Source organism: Symphalangus syndactylus, chromosome 12 (genome assembly GCF_028878055.3).
Source record: "Symphalangus syndactylus isolate Jambi chromosome 12, NHGRI_mSymSyn1-v2.1_pri, whole genome shotgun sequence".
In the NCBI taxonomy this organism is placed as follows: domain Eukaryota; kingdom Metazoa; phylum Chordata; class Mammalia; order Primates; family Hylobatidae; genus Symphalangus; species Symphalangus syndactylus.
The window spans coordinates 62,121,548-62,140,139 of record NC_072441.2 but is presented as its reverse complement, the minus strand read 5'-3'; the positions used below and the strand labels follow the sequence as shown (position 1 = coordinate 62,140,139).

Genomic DNA, 18,592 nt, shown 5'->3' with positions numbered 1-18,592 from the left:
TCATGTATACTCAGTGAGACAGAGTTGGCTCCTCAGATACCACTGAATAGCCTGATGTCGTTCCTTAATCTACTTCCAACAGAGGTTAACTCATCTGGGAAATCCTAGCAATAGCAGGTGGATTATAAACTGAGATTGTTATTCTGTGATGCATCTGGTGACTAGCCAAGTCTCCTGAGTGGGTGGGTAGGGGGAAGGTCCCCTCACTGGAGGTAATTTCTGCCTACATGAAGGGGTTAAGCCCAGTGCCATGCTGGAGACGGGCTACTTCAAACCACCTCCAGGGCAGTTCTGCCTTTCAGCTTGTCTTCTCTGTGCAGTGCTGGTGAGAACTGCTACGGCTCTGCACACAATGCCTGACTAGTGTTTCATTCCTGGATTCCAGAACAGAAAAAACAATTAAGATAAAAAACGAGTATTCAAGCCTCTGCACTGCTGTTTTGCTGTTCCTGCTTCTTTGTATCCACTCCAGGCAGACTGCTGCTGCTCTCAGACAAATGGAATGGAAAGTATCCTTCCCCAATTTAACATTTAAACAGAACTGCTTTCAGTATGTGTGCGTGTGTGGTGTGTGTGTGTGTGTGTGTGCGTGTGTGTGTGTGAATGCCAATAAAGCACTTGGAGGAGGAGGGGACTGATCCTACTCCAAGAGCCTGAAATGGGGAAAGGGAAACCAGGCTGTGGACCCTGGGAAGCCAGAGGTCCCTGCTCTGCATCTCCAATGCCTGAGGCAGGTGTTGCTCGTTCTGTGGCTTCAGGAAACAGGGTCTGTGGCGATGCTGTTTGCTCCAGTTGCGCCTCCCTTCCTAGCTTGTCTGCCCCACTTTTCCCTCAGAAGGGCAGAATCAGGAGAGATTTAGATAGACTTGTGACCTGCAGCTCCCAACGAAGACCAGCTCCAGGAACTTCAGGCTGGACCTAGGGAGCAATTGTACTGACTCCGAGATCTGCAGTCTGCCCTGTGATTTGGGAACACCAGGTAGGCAGCACTTACGGCAAACTTCACTAGTCATGGCCTTGGTGGCATTTCTGGCAGGAGTTGGTAAGAGCTGACCTTGCATCTGGAAGGAAGAAATGTGTCTATGTTTTCTTATGATGGCCAGAACAACTCTCTGAGACTTAGATCCCCTAACTGTCATTATCCATAACTGCTTATTGCCTAAGAAGCATTAAGCCCAAAGCCTGGCTCAGTGAAAGAGAAGGACAAGAACATAATAATACCACCTGTTTACATGTGTTTAATGCTTTGAATTTTCCAATTCCTATTAACATTCATTCTCTCATCAAACCCTCACAACATCCCTGTGAGGTAGGTTAGGCAATAAGTGGTTTGCCCACAGCCACACCAGTGATAGGGACGGAGTACACCCATACTGCAGGTTTCCCAGCCCCCAAGCCGATGCACCTTTCATTTCATGTTACACAGGATCTTTGTGCCACCCAGACACAGGTGCATCAGGAGCACTACCAGAAGCCTCCCTGCTCTCTGAGCTTGCAGAGGCGACCCAGAAATGCTGGCCTTGAGGCATCAAGACCAGGGGTGCCCCCTGGAGGCCAAGACAGGTAAACAGAAGGAAGGGCAGGAGTACTAGAAGTTCAGGCTCAACAGCCACCCCTGCCACCACCATAGGTCTCAGCCTAGCATACACTGTGTTCCCTACATATCTTGACCTTTGTCAGGTGCAAGCCTTATTAGTTTACTGAGAGGACTCAGTGCCCACTCCCAGACGACAGTCACTGCAAGGCGTGGCTAGCAGCAAGATTCCTGACTTCCTTCCACAGTGCTTTCCCATTCTGTTACACTCTGCAGCCCAGGAAGGAGGAGGAAGGTGAGGGCTGACTGACTCAGCCTGCAAGTGCTTAGAGATCTGAAGCTGAAAGGCCCCAGCACCATTCAGCTAATGATTATTATTAACTCTGAACAGGCTTTAGCACAGCAGCCAGCTGGCTTAGGGAGGATGCCTGAATCTCCCACAGTGAGGTTTTAAAAACAAGACCTGGCTAGGCACGGTGGCTCACGCCTGTAATCACAGCACTTTGGGAGGCTGAGGCGGGCAGATCACGAGGTCAAGAGATCCTGGCCAACATGGTGAAACCCCATCTCTACTAAAAATACAGAAATTAGCTGGGCACTGTGGCACGTGCCTGTAGTACCAGCTACTCGGGAGGCTGAGGCAGGAGAATCGCTTGAACCCAGGAGGCAGAGGTTGCAGTGAGCCAAGATTGTGCCACTGCACTCCAGCCTGGCGGCAGAGTGAGACTCCCTCTTAAAAAAACAAAACAAAACAAAACAAAACAAAACAAAAAAACCAGACCTACAGCAGCCATGCACAGGGGTGGAAGGGTGGGACGATGAGAAAGAAGGGATGGGCTAGTGAGTATGGAAGGGCAGGCTGCCTTGTGAAAGGGTGGGAAGACAGGAGGCCCAGGCTGGCAAGTGGTAACAGCCTACCACTTAAGAGCCAAGAAGGTGAGGCTGGAGGACTTCCCCAGACACAGAGCTCCTCCCATTCCATACCAACCCCAGCCACGACGGGGCTCAGAGGAGGGGTGGTTACAGAAAAGACGGGGGCTTGGGAGGGGCATCTGAACCCAGAAGGGTAATCTCATTTCCATTCAGATTTGGATACAGAAGCCATCTATATTTCTAATGTCCTCAAGGTTGAATCTGAATATAATCAAATTTGGAATATAATCAAATTTGGAATCAGGACTTAGCTTGATATGAAAATTTGCACAAATGACAGGCAAATTTTTAAAATCTAGGCACCCTGCCCTGGCTTTTTTTTTTTTTTTTTTTTTTAAAGGCAAAACAGGCTGACCACTAGCAGCTTTCCCTAGCCAGGGAGCAAGGACAAAAGGGCAACCATGTGCTTCTCCTCCAAGGCATTTGCTTCCTTGCTGAGGAGCCAAGTGAATATCCCAGACATGAGCAGAATAAGGGAGGTGCGGGGAACGGAGGATGGCGGAGGAGGGAACACACAAGCAGGAGCCCATGCACCTGGGAGCCACTGAGATCCCAGCTGGAGGAAGACTGCCCTGGCACTGAGGTCTAATGGCTGTCCAGCTGCTGCCCCAGGATGTGAGGGCAGGTGGTGATGGAGGGAGAAATGGAAAAGGGGGGGAGGGAAGTCCCTCCACAATCCAGCCTGCCAGGATGAAGGGCTCCTCCTGGTGACCTATTCCCTACACTGCAGTCAGACCAGGCTAAGCAGGAGACCACCAGTGCCCTCCTCTCTGCTCTGTGCCCCTGCCCTCCAGGCCTGCTGGTCAGAAAGGCGACAGCTGGGGCCCCTTCCTCCTGCAGAATATAAATGACTCCCCCTTCCTCCCAGGGCTGGGAATAGACATCAGATGGCACAGCCCACGCAAACTGCCGGCTGTCAGCACGCCTGCCCGCCCGCCCACCAGCCCCCGCACCACCTGGGAGGAGGCAGCACCTCAGGCAGGCTCAGGCTTTACGGCATTGCCTGCTTGCTCTTAGAGCAAGCTGGTGAACTTTGCCTGGCCCTCCTACCCTGCGGCAGGTAGAGTGAGCCTCTCAGCACTGGCTGTGATGAGGAAAGAGGAGATGCAGTCCCTGGATCAAAATCACCGCAGGTGAGATTCTCCATGCAGCCCCAGTAACCGTTTCTTCTGAGTTCACACCACACTGGAGAGTTTGAGAGGAGGGAGGACAATGAAAGAGAAAGGAACAATACCCCTCTGCACAGCAGGGGCCTCCTTTAGATGCTTGTCCTGGAGATGCAATCTCCCCAAGGAGGGGCATAATGAGGTACGTGGAGAGGACACTTCTGCCTTTGCTGTCCCCATTCTTGTACTATGAATCAAACCAACCTCCTTACTTCTGAGCTACCCGGAGAGGAGGACCTGAATCTTCAGAAGACCCAGGACATCCACAACACTAACATCTAGGAACACCTGCCCCTGCTCCTGGGAACTGGAGCTCCAGCGCCTACACCCCAGGCTTCCCAGAGTTCCCTGTGAGCTATGTCTACTTGCCTCAGCAGCACTTTCCTGGCTCAGCTGTTGTCAGGCCTTGCCATGATCTAGGGAGATCCTATCTTCTCAACTGAGCCCAGACCACAGCTAAGCAGTCTAGCATCCAGTCCTCACCACCGAGGGCAGCCTGGGGAACTACTTTCAGCTGCAGCAAGGAGGGTGGTGGTCTCTGTAAGGAAGAGAGTCCAGCCCTCATTTGCCAGCTGGCACCAAATTCAGCCCCCTCTTGGACCAAAGTGCTGGCAAGAGATGATAACTGAGGAAAGCTTAGATAACAAGGGAAGAGGGGTAACCAGAGAAACTGTTTTCTTTGGATCAGAAAAGCCCTGCCCCACTTCCTTGGCCCTTATGAAAAGCTTCAAAAAAGCTCCCAGAAGCTATGTGCTAAGGCAAGAACCTGAGCCCTAAGAAGGGCAAGGCATGAGACGCCTGGGGCTCCTTTGCCCTGAGAAGTGATTTCGGGGGAGGGAGCACACGCAGGCCCTGCAGCCCTCAAGCCCAGATCCTGAGGTGGGCTGAAGGAAGATCTTAGCTGGGCTAGGCAGCCCAGCCAGGAGCCTTCGACTTGGTTAAGACAATGCCCTCCTGCTTCTCCAAAAGCTTTAAAGTGACTTTAGTGCCTTTACCGTCTTAGAGTCCAGAAGACCCTCACCTGAGTCCCTTCTCTCCATAGTGCCTGACCCCCTGTGCCCTGGCACAGGGACCAAATCGGCACAAATTTCTGAAGGGCCTCAAGGACAGAGCTGTCCCTCCAGGGGAGTAAAGGGAGAGTAAAGAACTACCCCGAGCCTGCTAAGTGGTCCACATGGTCCACAGCTGGGAGCGTGTTCTGAGACATCGACCTGACAGACGCTGTGTATTAGAGAAGGAAGGGACTTAGAGATTGTTTAGAAACATTTCACAGATGAAGAAACGGTGGTCTTAAGATATGGAATGTACCTAAGGTTGTACAACAGAGCCTAAGAGGACCATATCCCATAAATAAGACCCATGGGCTCTCTCCACTACATCACGCTGCTTTCTTAAAAGTAACCCAAATATCCATGGATGCCATTCATAACTTACAGGAACCCAATTTTTCATCAGGCACACAAGCAAGAAATGACCACCAGCACATCACTATCACCACCCAAAACTCTGTCTCTCATCAAGTAGAGGCTTCAGGATCAGGCTCTCCATCACCTTCCACTCATACCCAGTACATTTCCCCATTTTGACCCACTGAATTATTCCTCAACAATAGCAGCTTTGGTTTCTGCAGTCCCTAGACCAGCCAAGAAGTGCAAAAACTGACCACTTCTGAAATAGATCCCTTATAGATCACCAAAGGAACCATGATGTTCAAGGCAAGCGTCCCACCTAGATTCAGAGTTCGCAGGAACTCACATTTCCATTTTCTTCCTCGGCAAGTAGGATCTGGAGATCTGGTGCATGATCACCAGAGCTGGATAGACGGGCAGTGCCAGGCACAGGTACCAGGCCACACCTTTGATCTGGGCCTGGAACCATACTGAGTACATGCCCAGAAGCACCGTTACTGTAGCCATCAGGTAGACCACCAGTCCACATGTCAGATGGTAGAGCTTGAGGCGAGCCACCATTGAGACCCTGGCTGCCCGGGGACAAAGGAGGCAGAGCCCACACAGTGCCTGGACACCAGTGGCCAGCAGTGTCAGGGCTCCTAACCAGCTGTGCCAGGACACCAGATGAGGCAGCTCACTGCGGGTCCTGCTGGAGATGATGAAGCCCAGGCCCAGAGCTGCAGAGAGGATGGCTAGGGTCTGCCCTGCCCAGTGGAGCCGGATCCGTGCTTTTCGGGAGCAGAAGAAGAACGGGGAGTGTTCAGGTGAGAAGAGTAGGATGGCTTCAGCCATGCAGAGGCAGAACTGTGAATATAGGAGAGAGCCAGTAAGCCTCATGTCTGGCTTGGAGGCCTGAGAAAAAGGAGGTGCTCTCATACATCCTAACAAAGAGGACAAAGGGTAAGGGTTAAATAAGTTCAGCCAGGACCACCAGCCTCACAGCTCAACATTTCTGGGAACAATTGGGAATCAGCACTTGAGTGCACGTCTCCTCATTCAGGTTGACATCTCCCCATCCCAACCTCTACAATGACTCCCGTTTCTTGACCAGTGGAACAGCAAATGTTAAACTTCTTCCTGAACTTTGGGGAGAAGTCGGGAGATGACTGGATAACACCTCTCCTCCCTTCTCCTTTCAGGCCCCAATGGAGAAAGAAATATCTTCCATGCCCTCCCACCCTTTTCAACCATCTGACAACTGCCTATGGCCCAGCCCTCCAGGTTTCCCAATCCCATAGGCTGCAGGGAAAGTTGAGCCCTAGATGTTTCCTCCACCTGTCTTAGCCTTAGAAAGGCTGAGCTTTCTGAAAGCTGGGTGCTTCCCTGGGAGAATGAGGTGAGGCATACCCAAACAAATCAGATAGAAGCCTAAACTCACCGCCAAGGCCATGAATACAGGGTGCCAGGAGAAAAGACCTAAGAATCAAAGAGAACAGGCTGAGGGCTTGGTACCATTGTTCCTGCCCCTGTAGCTAGGTGGAACCCAAAGAATCTAGCCACAGGAGAAAAGTACCATCCCCAGTCCTAATTGGGCACAGGAACTAAGGACAAAGTGGAGCAGCCAAGGAGCCCCAGGGTGAGCAACCAAGAGGGCCTCCCTATCCACACACATACAACAGTTTGGCCCGGGTTCCCCGTTCAGCACCTCTCAGCTGGCAGCCCAGTCCTCTGCCCTTTTTATTTTATTTTATTTTGTTTTGAGACGGACTGTCGCTCTGTCGCACAGGGTGGAGTGCAGTGGCGCAATCCTGGCTCACTGCAGCCTCCACCTCCTGGGTTCAAGCGATTCTTCTCCCTCAGCCTCCCAAGTAGCTGGAACTACAGGGCGCGCCATCACGCCTGACTAATTTTTGTATTCTTAGTAGAGACGGGGTTTCACCATGTTGGCCAGGCTGGTCTCGAACTCCTGACCTCAAGTGATCCACCCGCGTCGGCCTCCCAAAGTGCTGGGATTTCAGGCATGACCCACCGCGCCCGGCCTCCTTCACTTCTATCCTCCATCAGGGGACCTGTTTCTGAGGAAGTAGTTCGGTCTGTTCAATCCTCTGCCCTTCCCCCACAGCACCCAAAACCCCATTATTCCAGGATCCCTGGGGCCTCGCCCCACCAGGCCCTCAAAATCCCTCCACTGTTTCTCTTCCCCCTCTACTGCTGGGGTCCCTCCTCCAAGTCTCCCGGCGCTCCCAAGCGCTGCCCCTCCAGCATCTCCGCTCCGCCCCCTTCCGCAACCCCGCCCCGCACACTCACTGGTTCCTGGCCGGGACAGCGCTGTCAGAAAGATGCTGAAGCCCAAAGCTACCAGGTGCGCCAAGATCCCACTGCCTCTCCGCAGCCAGCGGGTCAGTCTCGGCTCCCCAGCTGGAGCGGGAACCAGACCTACCTCCAGGGTCTGCATGGCCGTGGCCGGCGGGCCCGTACACTCCAGCTGCCCGAACACGTCTTCCGGGTTTGCGATCGCGGAGGCGGCGGCGGCTGCAGGAGAGGCTCCTCCCCGGGGACGCCGCCGGCAGTGCGGCGGAGTGGCCCACAGCGCCCTCTGGGCGCTGGGGGGGAAGCGCGAGTGCCCTGGAGAGGCCCGCTCCCGCGAGAGCCCGGAGGCAGAAGGGGACCGAACAGTTCCCAGCCCACCTTCATTTGTATCTGTGTGTCTGTCTACAGGGGCCTAAATCCCAAGCAGCCTGTGGAAATTACATTTGTGGCAAACGATTTCAGTGAAACCCCGAATCACACACTTGGTACGCTGAACCAAGAGTGTGAAACCAGTGTTTGGAGCCGATTTCTAGTAGTACTGGATTTCCCTGGCTGTGCACTGTCTCCTGTCACCTCCTTTTGTCTTGTTCAGGGAACAAGCTTCCTCCCTGCCTAAGGGCAAGGAGAATAGGAAAGGACATGGCCAAAATATAGTGCCTTGAACCTGGTGGACCAGAGGAGGGAGATGCAAGTCTCCTCTCGCATCTGCACGGGAGTGGTCCCCAGCGAGATAAATGGAATAACTAGGGCACTCCCAGCCCTGCCGCCTCCTCAGCAGCTGCTCAGCCCTGAGGAGCCAGCTGATCCTGAAGGACCAAGGCCTCCCACACTCCTGTGGCCTCCCACACCACCAGTTCTGCAAGTGATGATGCCTTTTCCCTTCCTGCCTCTAAAAAAGGGGTGGTTCAACCCAAGGAGGCCTCCCTGGGAAAGGTTCTACCCCTTCCTTAAAGGCAAACCCACAGGCAGGGAAGGAAGGCTGTCCAATAGAAAACAGGAACATCCCAACAGCAGTGACCAACCCAGCTCGAGCTCCCTAAGTGGCTGAGAAAATGAGGCTGCAGGAACAGCTGAAGAAAAGCAGGCAATAATTCAGGGAGGGATGGACGCCTAGGGTTGCTGAAGGACCAGAAAAGGGTCACAAGCCAATTCCCAGACCCTCAGGGCAAGGATCCTAGAAAAAGCCAGAAGTGCAGCTCCCCCTCTCAAGTTTCTCTTCCCAATGGGACCATAGTCGTCTCTGCTGTCAAGACTCAGGAAGCCTTACTCATTCAGAGCCACACGCCTCATCATCCTGTCTGGAAAGACTACCCCAGTGACACAAACATTTTTCACACTACTGAAAATGACAAGATGACAATAATAATAATAATGAGCATAAGACACTTTTGCAGGCAAGTTATGTGAGCTGGAGTCTGGCTGCCTATCATCTCTGCCTCCCAGGGTAGGGCTGGGGACAGTAAGGACACTCATTTTGTTATTTTTTTCCTTCCTTTTCTATGTTTCTGTTTTTATATTTTCATAGCAGCAACAGAACAGGGAGACAGTCTTGAGGTATTTTAAAGAGCTTTTTTTCTTAAAAAAAATAATATAAAGTTATAAAAAGCGGCAGCAGCCTGGGGCCCGGATCTGGAGGGAAGGAGGTGCTGGCGGCTCCGTTGCAGTGGGCAGGCACTTTCTCGTTAATGGGCTTTTGACTGCAGGAAGACAAGAGGCGAGAGAAAGGGTCAGGGTGGGGGCCTACCAGCTCTCCTACCCAGTGAACTGTGTGGACTACAGGGGCTAAAGCTTGATTTCCTTCTGCTGGCCTGGTGAATAAAACTGAGCAAGGGGGAAGATGAATGCCAGCTCACCAGGGGCAGCCTGGGTAGTGAAGCTGGAGAACACACAGGGTTTATGATTAGGCCCACATCTAACCCAGGAGAGCACCCCCATCCCACCTCCAGTAAGTCCCTCCTGGCAGAGATCATATGGAGAGCACATGGCACACTACACCAGGGCTCCCACCAGAAGAGGCAAATAAAACTGGCTGCAGGCTTTACTGGAAACCCTGGAGAACTTGCCTGTCACCTGCACACCTGGAGGTGGGCACATGTGCATAAGTGGACATGGGATTGTGTGCCTGCCCTTCAAGGCCCTGATGCCCAGAGGAAAAACCAGTGAGACCAGCCCACCCACCTTGCTGCTCGGCATGTTAGGCTGTGACCCAGGGACTCAAACTCCCTTTCCTTCAGGGAACAGAGGTAGCTCCAGTACCTGGAATGAGGGTCACAGCCAATTCAGAAAGAAGTAGCCCTTTGATTATAGCAAAAGCAGGGGTGGAGGGGTGCCGCATCTCCTCAGCCCAAGGGAAAGGGTTAGGGATAGGGGAAGGTTCACCAGGCAAAAAGCTAGAGTCACTTTGCTAAGAACTGACCTACCTCTTCCTAAAGAAAACAGTCCAGGAACTCTCTCAACTTCCCCTTCCTCCCTTTCCCTGCACAAACACCAATGTAGCATCTTCTCTGTATCAGGTACCCCATGTGCCCCACCCTCATCAATCTTCAGGGAGGCTGGCTGGTACCTTCAGCGTAGAGCACTTCTCCTCAAAGGCGAGGGCCGGGCCTGGCTTCTTGCGGCGCACAGGGCAGGCCACATCAGCAGGGGCACCAGCCTGACAGTGCTTGGCCTTCACTGGCCGGCAGTAAGTGGCCAGGTTTTTCCGCTTCTTGGCCACCTCCTCCTCAGAGAGGCAGTTGGTTGGCAGGGCCTTGGCTGGGTGTCCAGCTGCTCCCCGGTTCTCCAGCTGAGAAGCCTTGACTGGTGTGGGGAGCTGATGAGGGGAGCCACGACAGTCCAGGTGCCCTGCCCGCTTCACTCTTGGCCCCATTGTCCCATTAAGCCCCATGCTCAGGGCTGTTTTAGTTTTGGCCGAGAGGCCCCGACAGCCAGAGGGTTTGCCTTTTCCAGTGGGCTCCAGGATGCAGGTCCGTTTAAGAGTGGTGGGGCCAGGGGATAACTTCCGCTTTCGAGAAGGGGCCTCCACCTCCACCCCGTCCTTGCCTTTGGATGACTTACTGGCCTTGGAAGGTGGTAACTTGCTGAAGGACGGGGATGGCGTGTTGGCAGGCAGTGGTGAGGTGATAGCCTGGCTCCCGCCCATGCACTCTGCCTGGCTACAGGCAGCTGCCACGCTGGGGGAGCCTGCAGGGTAGCTGGGGACAAGGTTGTCCTTGGTGGGGGGCGTGGAGGCTGGGCAGGCAGGTCTCAGGGGTGGACCTGGAAGGCGGGGGCAGGTGCCTGTAGAGGATGGGCTCAGGGGAGCAGATAACGGGGAGTTGACAAGGTGAGCTGGAGGTTCAGCTGCCGGTGGGATCTTCCTGCAGCAAAAAGAAAGCCCCACTGTGACTGCCAAGCAAACAAGAGAGCTTCCCCCAACACAAGACACACTCCAGTCTCTCTGCCCCACCTAGAAATGGCCAGCAGAGCCCCAGAGTTGCTGCCATCTGCTGGGAGATGCTGGAACTGAGGGTTAGGAAGAAGACATGGGTGTGCCTGTGGAAAGGAATTAGCTAGTACATAAGAACTAGGAGGTAGCCCACTAGGAACTTCATTTTAAATCTTGGTTTGGGCATCCCCTATCCTTAGTTACCCAAAAGGTACTGGAAGTGATGGATGAGAGTCTAGATTCACCCCCAGACCACCCTTCCATGCCCTGCCTTAGCCAAGCTCTAGGCTGCCAAGTTTTCCCACCTCCTTTTCATGCTACTCCCTATCTGGGGTCCTGCTGGCAAATAGCCAAGGCACATCTACGGGTATACAGGAAAGCTCAGGGCTTCTGAAGCCCAGGTATGTCTGGAGCCTGGGAATTTCCATTCTAGAACTTCCATTCTGGGCCCAAGAGACTTACTTCCACATGTGTGAGCTGAGGTGCCGCTCCAGCATGGAGCTGAGTGCAGAGCAGAACCGGTCCAGCCGGCGGCTAAACACATAGCATCCTGGGCTCACCAGCCGGCTCCCAAAGGTGCAGAACTAAAGGCAGAAGGAAGGTGCATGGCTGGCAGGGTCTGGGGTGCACAGAGGGCATCTGCACACAGGATCTGGCCTCCTCCCCATATTGTGGGCCAGGAGTGCTGGGCCAACGCCTCCCTAGGCCCCTATTCCAGGTCCTTACCGCCTGTGGCCGTGGGGGCCGGGTTGCATAATGGCAGTCAGGGGGTGGGTGGAGGTCGTCAGATGTCCCCTCCTCCTCACTCTCTTCGCTGGAGGCCTGGGCCCCACCCCGGGGCATGGGGAAGGGGAACAGGCCTGGGTCCCCGTCACCACCACAGGGGCCTTCATCATCCAGTTCACTCTCGGAGGAGGCCTGGGACCTGGAAGGGCCAAAAGGGATGCCAGGGGAATGTGACTGTTGTGGGGTCAGAGTAGGGGCATCCTTGAACCTGCCGAGCTCAAAGAGCAGGGCACCAGGGCAAACACCCTGCAGGGCAATCAGAAGAGGACAGAGGGAAGGGAAGGACAGGAGGGAATGACAAAGCTCACAGAGTAAGAGACAGACAGACCGTTCCCAAGGGATTCTCTCCCCAGCCTTCACCTCCCAGCCCCTTCCTCCTCAGGGGATAATCTGCTGCAGATCCGCCTCCTCCAGAAAATCTTCGCAGTTAAACTGCACCCAGCTCTGGTCAGCCCAGTCAACTCGCTCAACCCCCTTCTTGCATCACATATTCCTGTGAGCATGTCTGTGAGCTGAGCCTGTGTTTTGTGTCTGCCCCTTGTGTGACAGGCAGAGATGCATGTGTGTCTCCTTCAGCAAGTCAGGCTCTCCCTGGGTCCGGCATAGCCTCTGCACACAAAGGGGCCAGTGAGTGAATACACATAGGGCTGCCTTGCCCAGGAGTGTGACCCTTTCAGCTCCCCAGTGACAAGTTTCGGCCTGTTGGAGGCAGCTGGGAAAATGTTCATACCCTGAGTGTTGGATCTGGCACGCTGCCGAGAGGCTCGGGTGCTGTGGTATGCTTGGTTGGGAACAGGGGAGTCTCCTGCTTCCACACCACTGTCAGGAGCCCCAGGAATCCCCCCACACTCAGGGCTGAGTGAGTGCCTCTTCCAGGACACTCCCTGAGCCTGTTTCCAGGGGCCCCTGATGGCTTAGGGGCCAAGTGAGGTAGGGGTTGGATTCTAGATGTACCTGGGCAGTGCACAGTATGGGTAGGTCTGCTTGGCACGAACAGAGAAGGTGCCGCTGGGAGCAGCCACCGCTGCCACAACCTGGACTGAGGAGGGGAGCTCCTGGGAGGGGCGCTCGAGAACTTGCTCCTTGCGTCCTGGGCTCTTCTCCTTGGGAGACTCCCCTTTGCGGGAGTTGGCCTTCAGCTCTGCCACCAGCACATCAAAGTCCTTGGCCCGGCCCTGGACTTCCCGGCGTTGGTGTACTGAGTGGATCTAGAATACAGCAGAGTGGAGAGCTGGGGAGTAGGTATGAACTGAGCAGGGGGGAGGGACGGCAGGGTGCTTTGGCCTGGGCAAGTTGGGGGGCAGGAAGAGAGGTGGGCATATTTGCAGCTGTGTTCACGTGTCTTTGTTTCATTCCCCCATGGGGCCAAAACCCTCTTTTGGGATGGGGGAATCTGGAAACTCCCTCCTTCCCACTGTTCCCACCTTCTGCCCAGGAGGGGCATCCCCATCTCCCCTTCCCTTGGGTGGGCCTAACTGCCTTCCCTTAAGCTGGATCTTCAGTAACATCGACATTCCTCTCTTTGCCCAGGGAAGGAGTGGGCAAGCCCTGTGCTGTCCTCCCTCACTATGCAGTGGGAAGGGGGTTACCTTGCAGGTCAACAGGCGGGTACAGATCTTTTTGGTCTCTGGATTTATTACCCCACACTGCCTGTTGAGGTCGCACTCCTTTCCTGTGGGGAAAGCAGTTCCAATGAACCTCAAGACCATTTCCAGGAGTTTACAGGAGATCTGGCTGCTTCCTGCCAAGGGCCTGAGAACTGGTACTAAGGCAGAAGAGACTCCAGCCCTCAGCCTGGGGCTGTACTTTCCAGAGAAACTTCTGGGCATCAACATCTCTTTGCTGGGTGTGAGAACCATCCCTATCCCAATTTCAGGTGCACCTTTTGGGACTTCAAGCCCAAAGCAGGGCAACACACATCAAGAAACAAAAGCAGCCATGGGCATCTGGGAGGCCAGAGAAGCCAGCTGTGAGATGTGTCTGGCGCCCTGGATCTAGGTGAGAAAAGAGTGAGAAAGAACTTTACCTCCTGGGCATGGGCTCCCTCAGCCTTGATCAGGAGACACAGGATGGAGAGAAGCTTCCCAGGAAGCAAGCAGGTCAAGAGGTGATGGGGCTCCTATACCCTACAACCTGTGATGGCCAGGCCCATAAACCTGACCTCCTCCTCATCCAGCCCAAGGACAAAGCAGCCCAAAGGAGTCCCCACTCTACATTCTGGACCCCCAAGACCACAACTACTCACGAGCCATCTTCCGGTGGGTTTTAGGGGGCAGCCTGGTCCCACTGGGCTCCTTTTCAGGAGGGCTGCCTTCAGCCCAGTGACTGGACCCCTCACTGGGGATGATCTCGATGTTCTCTCTGCCAGGAGGTTCTTTAGAAGGGGGAGCCATGGGAGGTTTTCCAGGGGAGTCCTTGGTGAGGCCCCCTGGCTGGCTGAGAAAAGCAGAGGGTGGGGCCACTCTGATTCCATGTCCATCAGGCTTCGGGAGACTGGACATCTTCTCCAGATTCACCACAGGCACGAAAAGGCTACACACAGAGAGAGGGGGTTGGCTGGGGGAGCGGAGGGGAGGCGAGGCCTGGGGCCTGGACTCTAGCCCAGAGCCATCTCTTTCCCAGCCCTGGAATTTGGGTGGGCTCCAGCAGGGGTGTGAAACATGGGAAGAGGAGACCCCATCTTTCCTGGAATATATGGAAGGAAGCTGCAGACAGGGCGGCTGCCTCCTGCTGTGAGGAGTATGCCTCGACCCAGGGCTGCCTGTATTGATGTCAACCCATCCATGGGTCAGGGTCAGGACCAGTCTTAGAAAGTTTGCAGCCTCTCCTTACCAGAGGTTGTCCTTCTGGGTCTTCTCAGGAGGCTGGTGGCCACGGCTCCGGGACCCCTGGCCCTTCTCCCTGGAGGAGGTTTTCGTGGAACCTGGGGCCCTACAAGCTGGGCCCTGCCCATTCACTACATGGCATTTCTGAGAGCTGGCAGGGGCTGGAGGTGGGGGTGGGGCCCGGGCATAAAGCTTGCTGAGTGGCCCATGTCTTCTTTCTGTCACCAGGAGGTGGAAAGAATAATCGAGGTGAGTGGTATCACCACTTCCTTCCCCAACCTAACCCTGTCCATAGACTCACATGAGAGAATCTGAGTTTCCATAAATTAGATTGTAAACATGCCTCCTTCCCATTTGAATCTAAGCCTTTAAGACTCAAAATTCAAGACCCAGCTTCCTGAACTTCTTAACTCCTCCTGTAACTCCACTGGATGCTAGAATTTTGTTCAAACAATAACCTGACTCCCCACAATGCTCTGAAGCCACCCCCAGGACCTTCCTATCCTCGACACCACCCTCCATTACCCCACGAGACCTCCCAACTGACCCTGTCCTCAGAGTTCCATGCACCACCTTCCCCTGTCCCTTTATCTCCTCCCTAGAGCTCCCCTCACCGCAGTGCTTCTGGAAAGCTTGAGGCTTCACCACTTGGCTACAGTGGTTACACACAACCAAATAGAAGTCATCATGGGCAGGGCAGTGCCCGAAGATGGACATGTCTGCAATGACAGAAGCCCATGTCACTGGGGCTGAGGATCCCAGGGTTTCCCTGGAAGATCGGAGAGCACTCCCACCCCACACTCAAAAGGCACTTCACCTCCCCGCTGATAATAACAAGCTCCATGCTGAATGCTCCCAGCTTCCAGAGTTCAATCTAAGCAGTCCCAAAGGGTATACGCTTTCAGGTGAGTGGGCAATCACCTAGGATTAGGATCTCCAACGACAGGTCACAGGAGCCAGAACAACCGGCCAACTCAGACCTATCAAAATGAGGGTCCCCAGACAGCTGCTTCAAGCAGCCACCTCCTTCTGTAGTGTAGTGGAAAAGTGGAGCGTGGTCCTGTCTGCCCTGGGTCCCAGCCCTAATGTGTGTCGACTCCCACCTTCTTTAATGAGGGTCATGGCATCCAACTTCTTCATGTTTTTGCTACTCTCCTCCAGCTCAGCCCCTAGAGGAGAAACACAGCTCAGAAGGTTCAGGGCCAGTTTTAGAGAGTCTCCAGCCTCTCCTTACCAGAGACTATTCTTCCCAGAAGACAACCCAGAGGTTGTCCCCTTTCCAGAAGCCCCAAGCAGGGCCTGCAGCTCAACAGTATGAAGCCCACACTCTGTGACAAGCTCCTGGTGCTAGGACCACTTGGGGAACCTTTCCGTGGGTCATTCTCAAATGCCCATCTTCCTTCACCTGCTGCATCTGGACTAAGATGGCCCCACTAAGAAGAATCCATCCACCTTTCTTATGGGACCCTTCACTTCAAGGTGCAGTTTAGGGTTCCACTGCTAACTAGTTGGGTGATTGTGGGTAAGTATCATCTGTTTTCTGGGCCTGCTTCCTCATTTAAAGGGGAAACTGTCCTTAACCAATGTTTCTATAAGTCCCTGAGTCTCTTCTTGAGATTTCTCAGATGGGTCCTTTCTGCTACTATGTGGCATCCCAAATAGATACTCTCCCAGGTCCCCACCCCCATGAATTCAATTTTGCTCCACCTGGGTTACCATAGCATTGTCAAAGTTACACCCAGCTTCTCAGGTACTGCACTGATAGGATGGTCACAGAGCAGAGAAACTGCTGTCTTTGGTCCTTGAGCATCTTCAAAGTCTCCTTGGTCAGCTATGCAAGTCCCTCCCCTTCTTACAGGGCCTTTGGGCAGGGGTTGCCCTTGTACCTCAGTTTCTGGGTTAATGACAAAAACATCTTAGCTGTGCAAAGCAGCTTTTCCCCCATCCCCCTACCTCTCTCCTCCCCCCTCCCTCCTCTACGCCCCCTCCCTGTCCCTTGGAAAAAAAAAAAATCAATTCTGAGTCACCAAACCCGTCTGACTCCATTTCCGGTTCTCAATGCACCCAGACCCTGACAATGGCCCCATCCTTGCCCACCCAGCATGGGGCAGCCCCAGGGTGGCCTGGGCTCCCACTTAAGTCTGCTCTCTGATGCCCATTAACAGATACGCTCCTTTCTAGGATGAGAAGATTGTTGACAATCTTATATAATATCCAGATTATGAGGGGTCGTGGGTTAGGCACGCAAGAGACAAGGGGCAGCTCCCACTCTAAGTCCGTTAAATGCAAGTGCGGAGAATGATGGATAGAACGAAACTGGGAGTCGGATGTCTCAGAGGAGAACAAGTGTCATTAGAGACCCCTCCGTGCAGTCTCCTCCTCCACCTCTTCTCACTTGCAAACTTCTTCAGGGGCGTGATGCCTGCTGTCACCCCGAAAGGCCACGAGGCCAGGTGCTCCCTGGGGCCCAGAAGACAAAGATCAGAAGAAGGGGCTGTAGGCCCGCTCACTAAGGCACTCAGAGGCCTAGAGAAGGTGAGAGTAAGAGCAGAGAGCCAAGAGGCAGGGCAAGAGGCCTGGGAAAGGACAGTGGGTTGGAGGCATGGATGGATGGACCGAAGGATGGAGGGAGGGAGAGAGGATAGATGGATGGACCGACGAACTAACGCGGAGAGGGCGGGAGTCTAAAAGCACTGCAGCTGCAGGCAAATGCCGAAAAGGAGCAGGAGGTGTGGGGCAAAAGGCGAAGGAACAAGGGGGGTGAGGAAGGGGGCACAGAAGTGGGGTGCGTGGGAAACACGTGGAGGACTGTTGCGGACAGGGAAAGCCGGAGGCAGGTGCAGGAGGGGCGCGAGCTGAGGGGCAGCAGGCAAGGAGAAAGATAAAGGCAAGCCTATATGGGGGCAGGTATTGGGGACTGGCAGAGGCAGAGGTGGGCAGGGTGGGCTGCGAGCGGTGAGCGGGCGCTAGGACCCGGAGGCGCGAAGGTGACTGAGCGGGCGGGCACTAGGACCCGGCGGGTCCTTTGTTTGGGGGGCCGGGGAGCCGGACGGCGGCTCCAGTCGGCAGCTCCCCTCAGCTGGCGGGGGCCCGGAAGGGGGGAGGGGAGATAGTGATGGGGTCCCCGGACTTTAGGGTGGCTTCACTCACCGTCAGCCGCGGGCAGGTCGGCCCGCTCCACCCATGAGCTCCAGCTCTGTCCCGCGAAGTCATCGAGACTCGGCACCCGCCGCTCCAGAGCGGCCATTGCTGCCGCCGCGCGTTCACGCACCGCCATCACCGCCGCGGACGCGCGCCCGCCCTGGCGCCGCCGCCGCGCGGCCCCCTCCCCCTCGCCCCGTCGCGGGCACGCCTCCCCTTTCCTCCCCACCTGCCTTTCCAGCTCAGTCTTTGCGCAAGCGCAACACAGGTTGCCTGTTCCCCGCCCCCCCCGCCTCCCGCACAGCCTTCTGGGAAGTGTAGTCTTGGGGCGGATGCTATTGCCTACCGAGGTTGCAGCAAGAGTCCCTCCGAAATGCACAATTGCAGGGGGAAAAGAGAAGACCAAAGCTCCAGGATCTCCTCTTCTAACCCTTATGCACACATTATTTGTGCCACCAGTCCACTCTCCCAAGCTCACTGCACCTCTCCCCAGCCCCAAACCTCTCTCTGCCCAGACGCCCCTCTAAGCCGTGCGTCCGCCAGCTGGCTGGCGCCCCTTCCCGGGCTGGCGGCCACGAAGCCGATTCCGCTCCCTTGTAGATCGAATAGGGTAGGTGCAGGGAGGTGGGCGCTGTGAATCAGAAGGGCAAGGGGAGGGAGTCTGTAGGATGTGCTGAAGGACACAGGGGTGATGTGGGGGAGGGCCTCGGCTCTCGTGTCGTGCCTCCTCTGTGGGAAACCCACGCTGCCTTGATGCAGAGCAGAGGGTTGGCGTGGCGTTGTCTGGATTTGAGAGGACCTGGCCAAGCTGACCAAGATCACCTGTCACGATGACAGAAGGCTGTCTCCGAGCCAGAGCCAGCCCTGGAACTGGGGTGGCCCCAAGGCAGCTGGTGTTTGCAGCATCTCTGCTGATCCGTCTCTCTTCTCTTGAGAACTGCGATCGATACCCTGTACAGCCTCTTCCCAAACCCTGGCTGGACCCTGACTCCATCCATCACTTTGCCTTCTTTTTCTAATGAATACTTTCTCTGCTGGAAGGGCTGCTTCTGAAGCCTCGGCATAGGGAGATTTCTCAT

At 54.9% G+C, this 18,592-nt stretch overlaps 2 protein-coding genes across 17 annotated transcripts; both read right to left on the bottom strand.

The window, feature by feature from the left end:
* Nucleotides 1-1,218: 1,218 nt before the first annotated feature.
* Nucleotides 1,219-8,793, bottom strand: CYB561D1 (cytochrome b561 family member D1). Of its 11 annotated transcripts, none has more exons than XM_063624498.1 (4): nt 7,332-7,561; nt 6,964-7,099; nt 6,463-6,500; nt 1,219-5,965 (listed from the first exon to the last, which is right to left on the bottom strand). In XM_063624498.1, exons 1-4 carry the CDS (start codon nt 7,477-7,479, stop codon nt 5,385-5,387), a joined length of 903 nt encoding a protein of 300 aa, XP_063480568.1. In that variant the 5' UTR covers nt 7,480-7,561; the 3' UTR covers nt 1,219-5,384. The 11 variants fall into 11 exon arrangements, with proteins under 11 accessions (XP_063480568.1, XP_063480578.1, XP_063480577.1 ...); XM_063624508.1 differs by having other exon boundaries at nt 6,996-7,099; XM_063624507.1 differs by having other exon boundaries at nt 1,219-5,888; nt 6,996-7,099.
* A 90-nt stretch (nt 8,794-8,883) lies between these two features.
* ATXN7L2 (ataxin 7 like 2) lies at nt 8,884-17,754 on the bottom strand. 6 transcript variants are annotated; one of them, XM_063624493.1, is made up of 13 exons: nt 17,523-17,617; nt 16,080-16,266; nt 15,476-15,541; nt 14,987-15,091; nt 14,380-14,590; nt 13,793-14,079; nt 13,137-13,219; nt 12,502-12,755; nt 11,488-11,686; nt 11,224-11,345; nt 9,898-10,693; nt 9,513-9,590; nt 8,884-9,031 (listed from the first exon to the last, which is right to left on the bottom strand). In XM_063624493.1, exons 3-12 carry the CDS (start codon nt 15,510-15,512, stop codon nt 9,549-9,551), a joined length of 2,136 nt encoding a protein of 711 aa, XP_063480563.1. In that variant the 5' UTR covers nt 15,513-15,541; nt 16,080-16,266; nt 17,523-17,617; the 3' UTR covers nt 8,884-9,031; nt 9,513-9,548. The 6 variants fall into 6 exon arrangements, with proteins under 6 accessions (XP_063480563.1, XP_063480561.1, XP_063480562.1 ...); XM_063624491.1 differs by lacking the exon at nt 17,523-17,617 and adding an exon at nt 16,690-17,482; XM_063624492.1 differs by lacking the exon at nt 17,523-17,617 and adding an exon at nt 16,690-17,482 and having other exon boundaries at nt 16,089-16,266.
* Between the last annotated feature and the right edge of the window lie 838 nt (nt 17,755-18,592).

Coding starts and splice junctions, on each gene's coding strand:
- CYB561D1 (XM_063624498.1), bottom strand. CDS start 7,479: ATGCAGACCCTGGAGGTAGGTCTGGTTCCCGCTCCAGCTGGGGAGCCG. Junction 7,100..7,331: donor GCTGTCCCGGCCAGGAACCA/GTGAGTGTGCGG, acceptor CTACTTCCTCAG/AAACAGGTCCCCTGATGGAG. Junction 6,501..6,963: donor AGACCAGCCTGGCCAACATG/GTGAAACCCCGT, acceptor TTTGATTCTTAG/GTCTTTTCTCCTGGCACCCT.
- ATXN7L2 (XM_063624487.1), bottom strand. CDS start 17,649: ATGGCGGTGCGTGAACGCGCGGCGGCAGCAATGGCCGCTCTGGAGCGG. Junction 12,756..13,136: donor CCCGCCTGTTGACCTGCAAG/GTAACCCCCTTC, acceptor GCTGTATTCTAG/ATCCACTCAGTACACCAACG. Junction 11,346..11,487: donor GGCCCCCACGGCCACAGGCG/GTAAGGACCTGG, acceptor TTCTGCCTTTAG/TTCTGCACCTTTGGGAGCCG.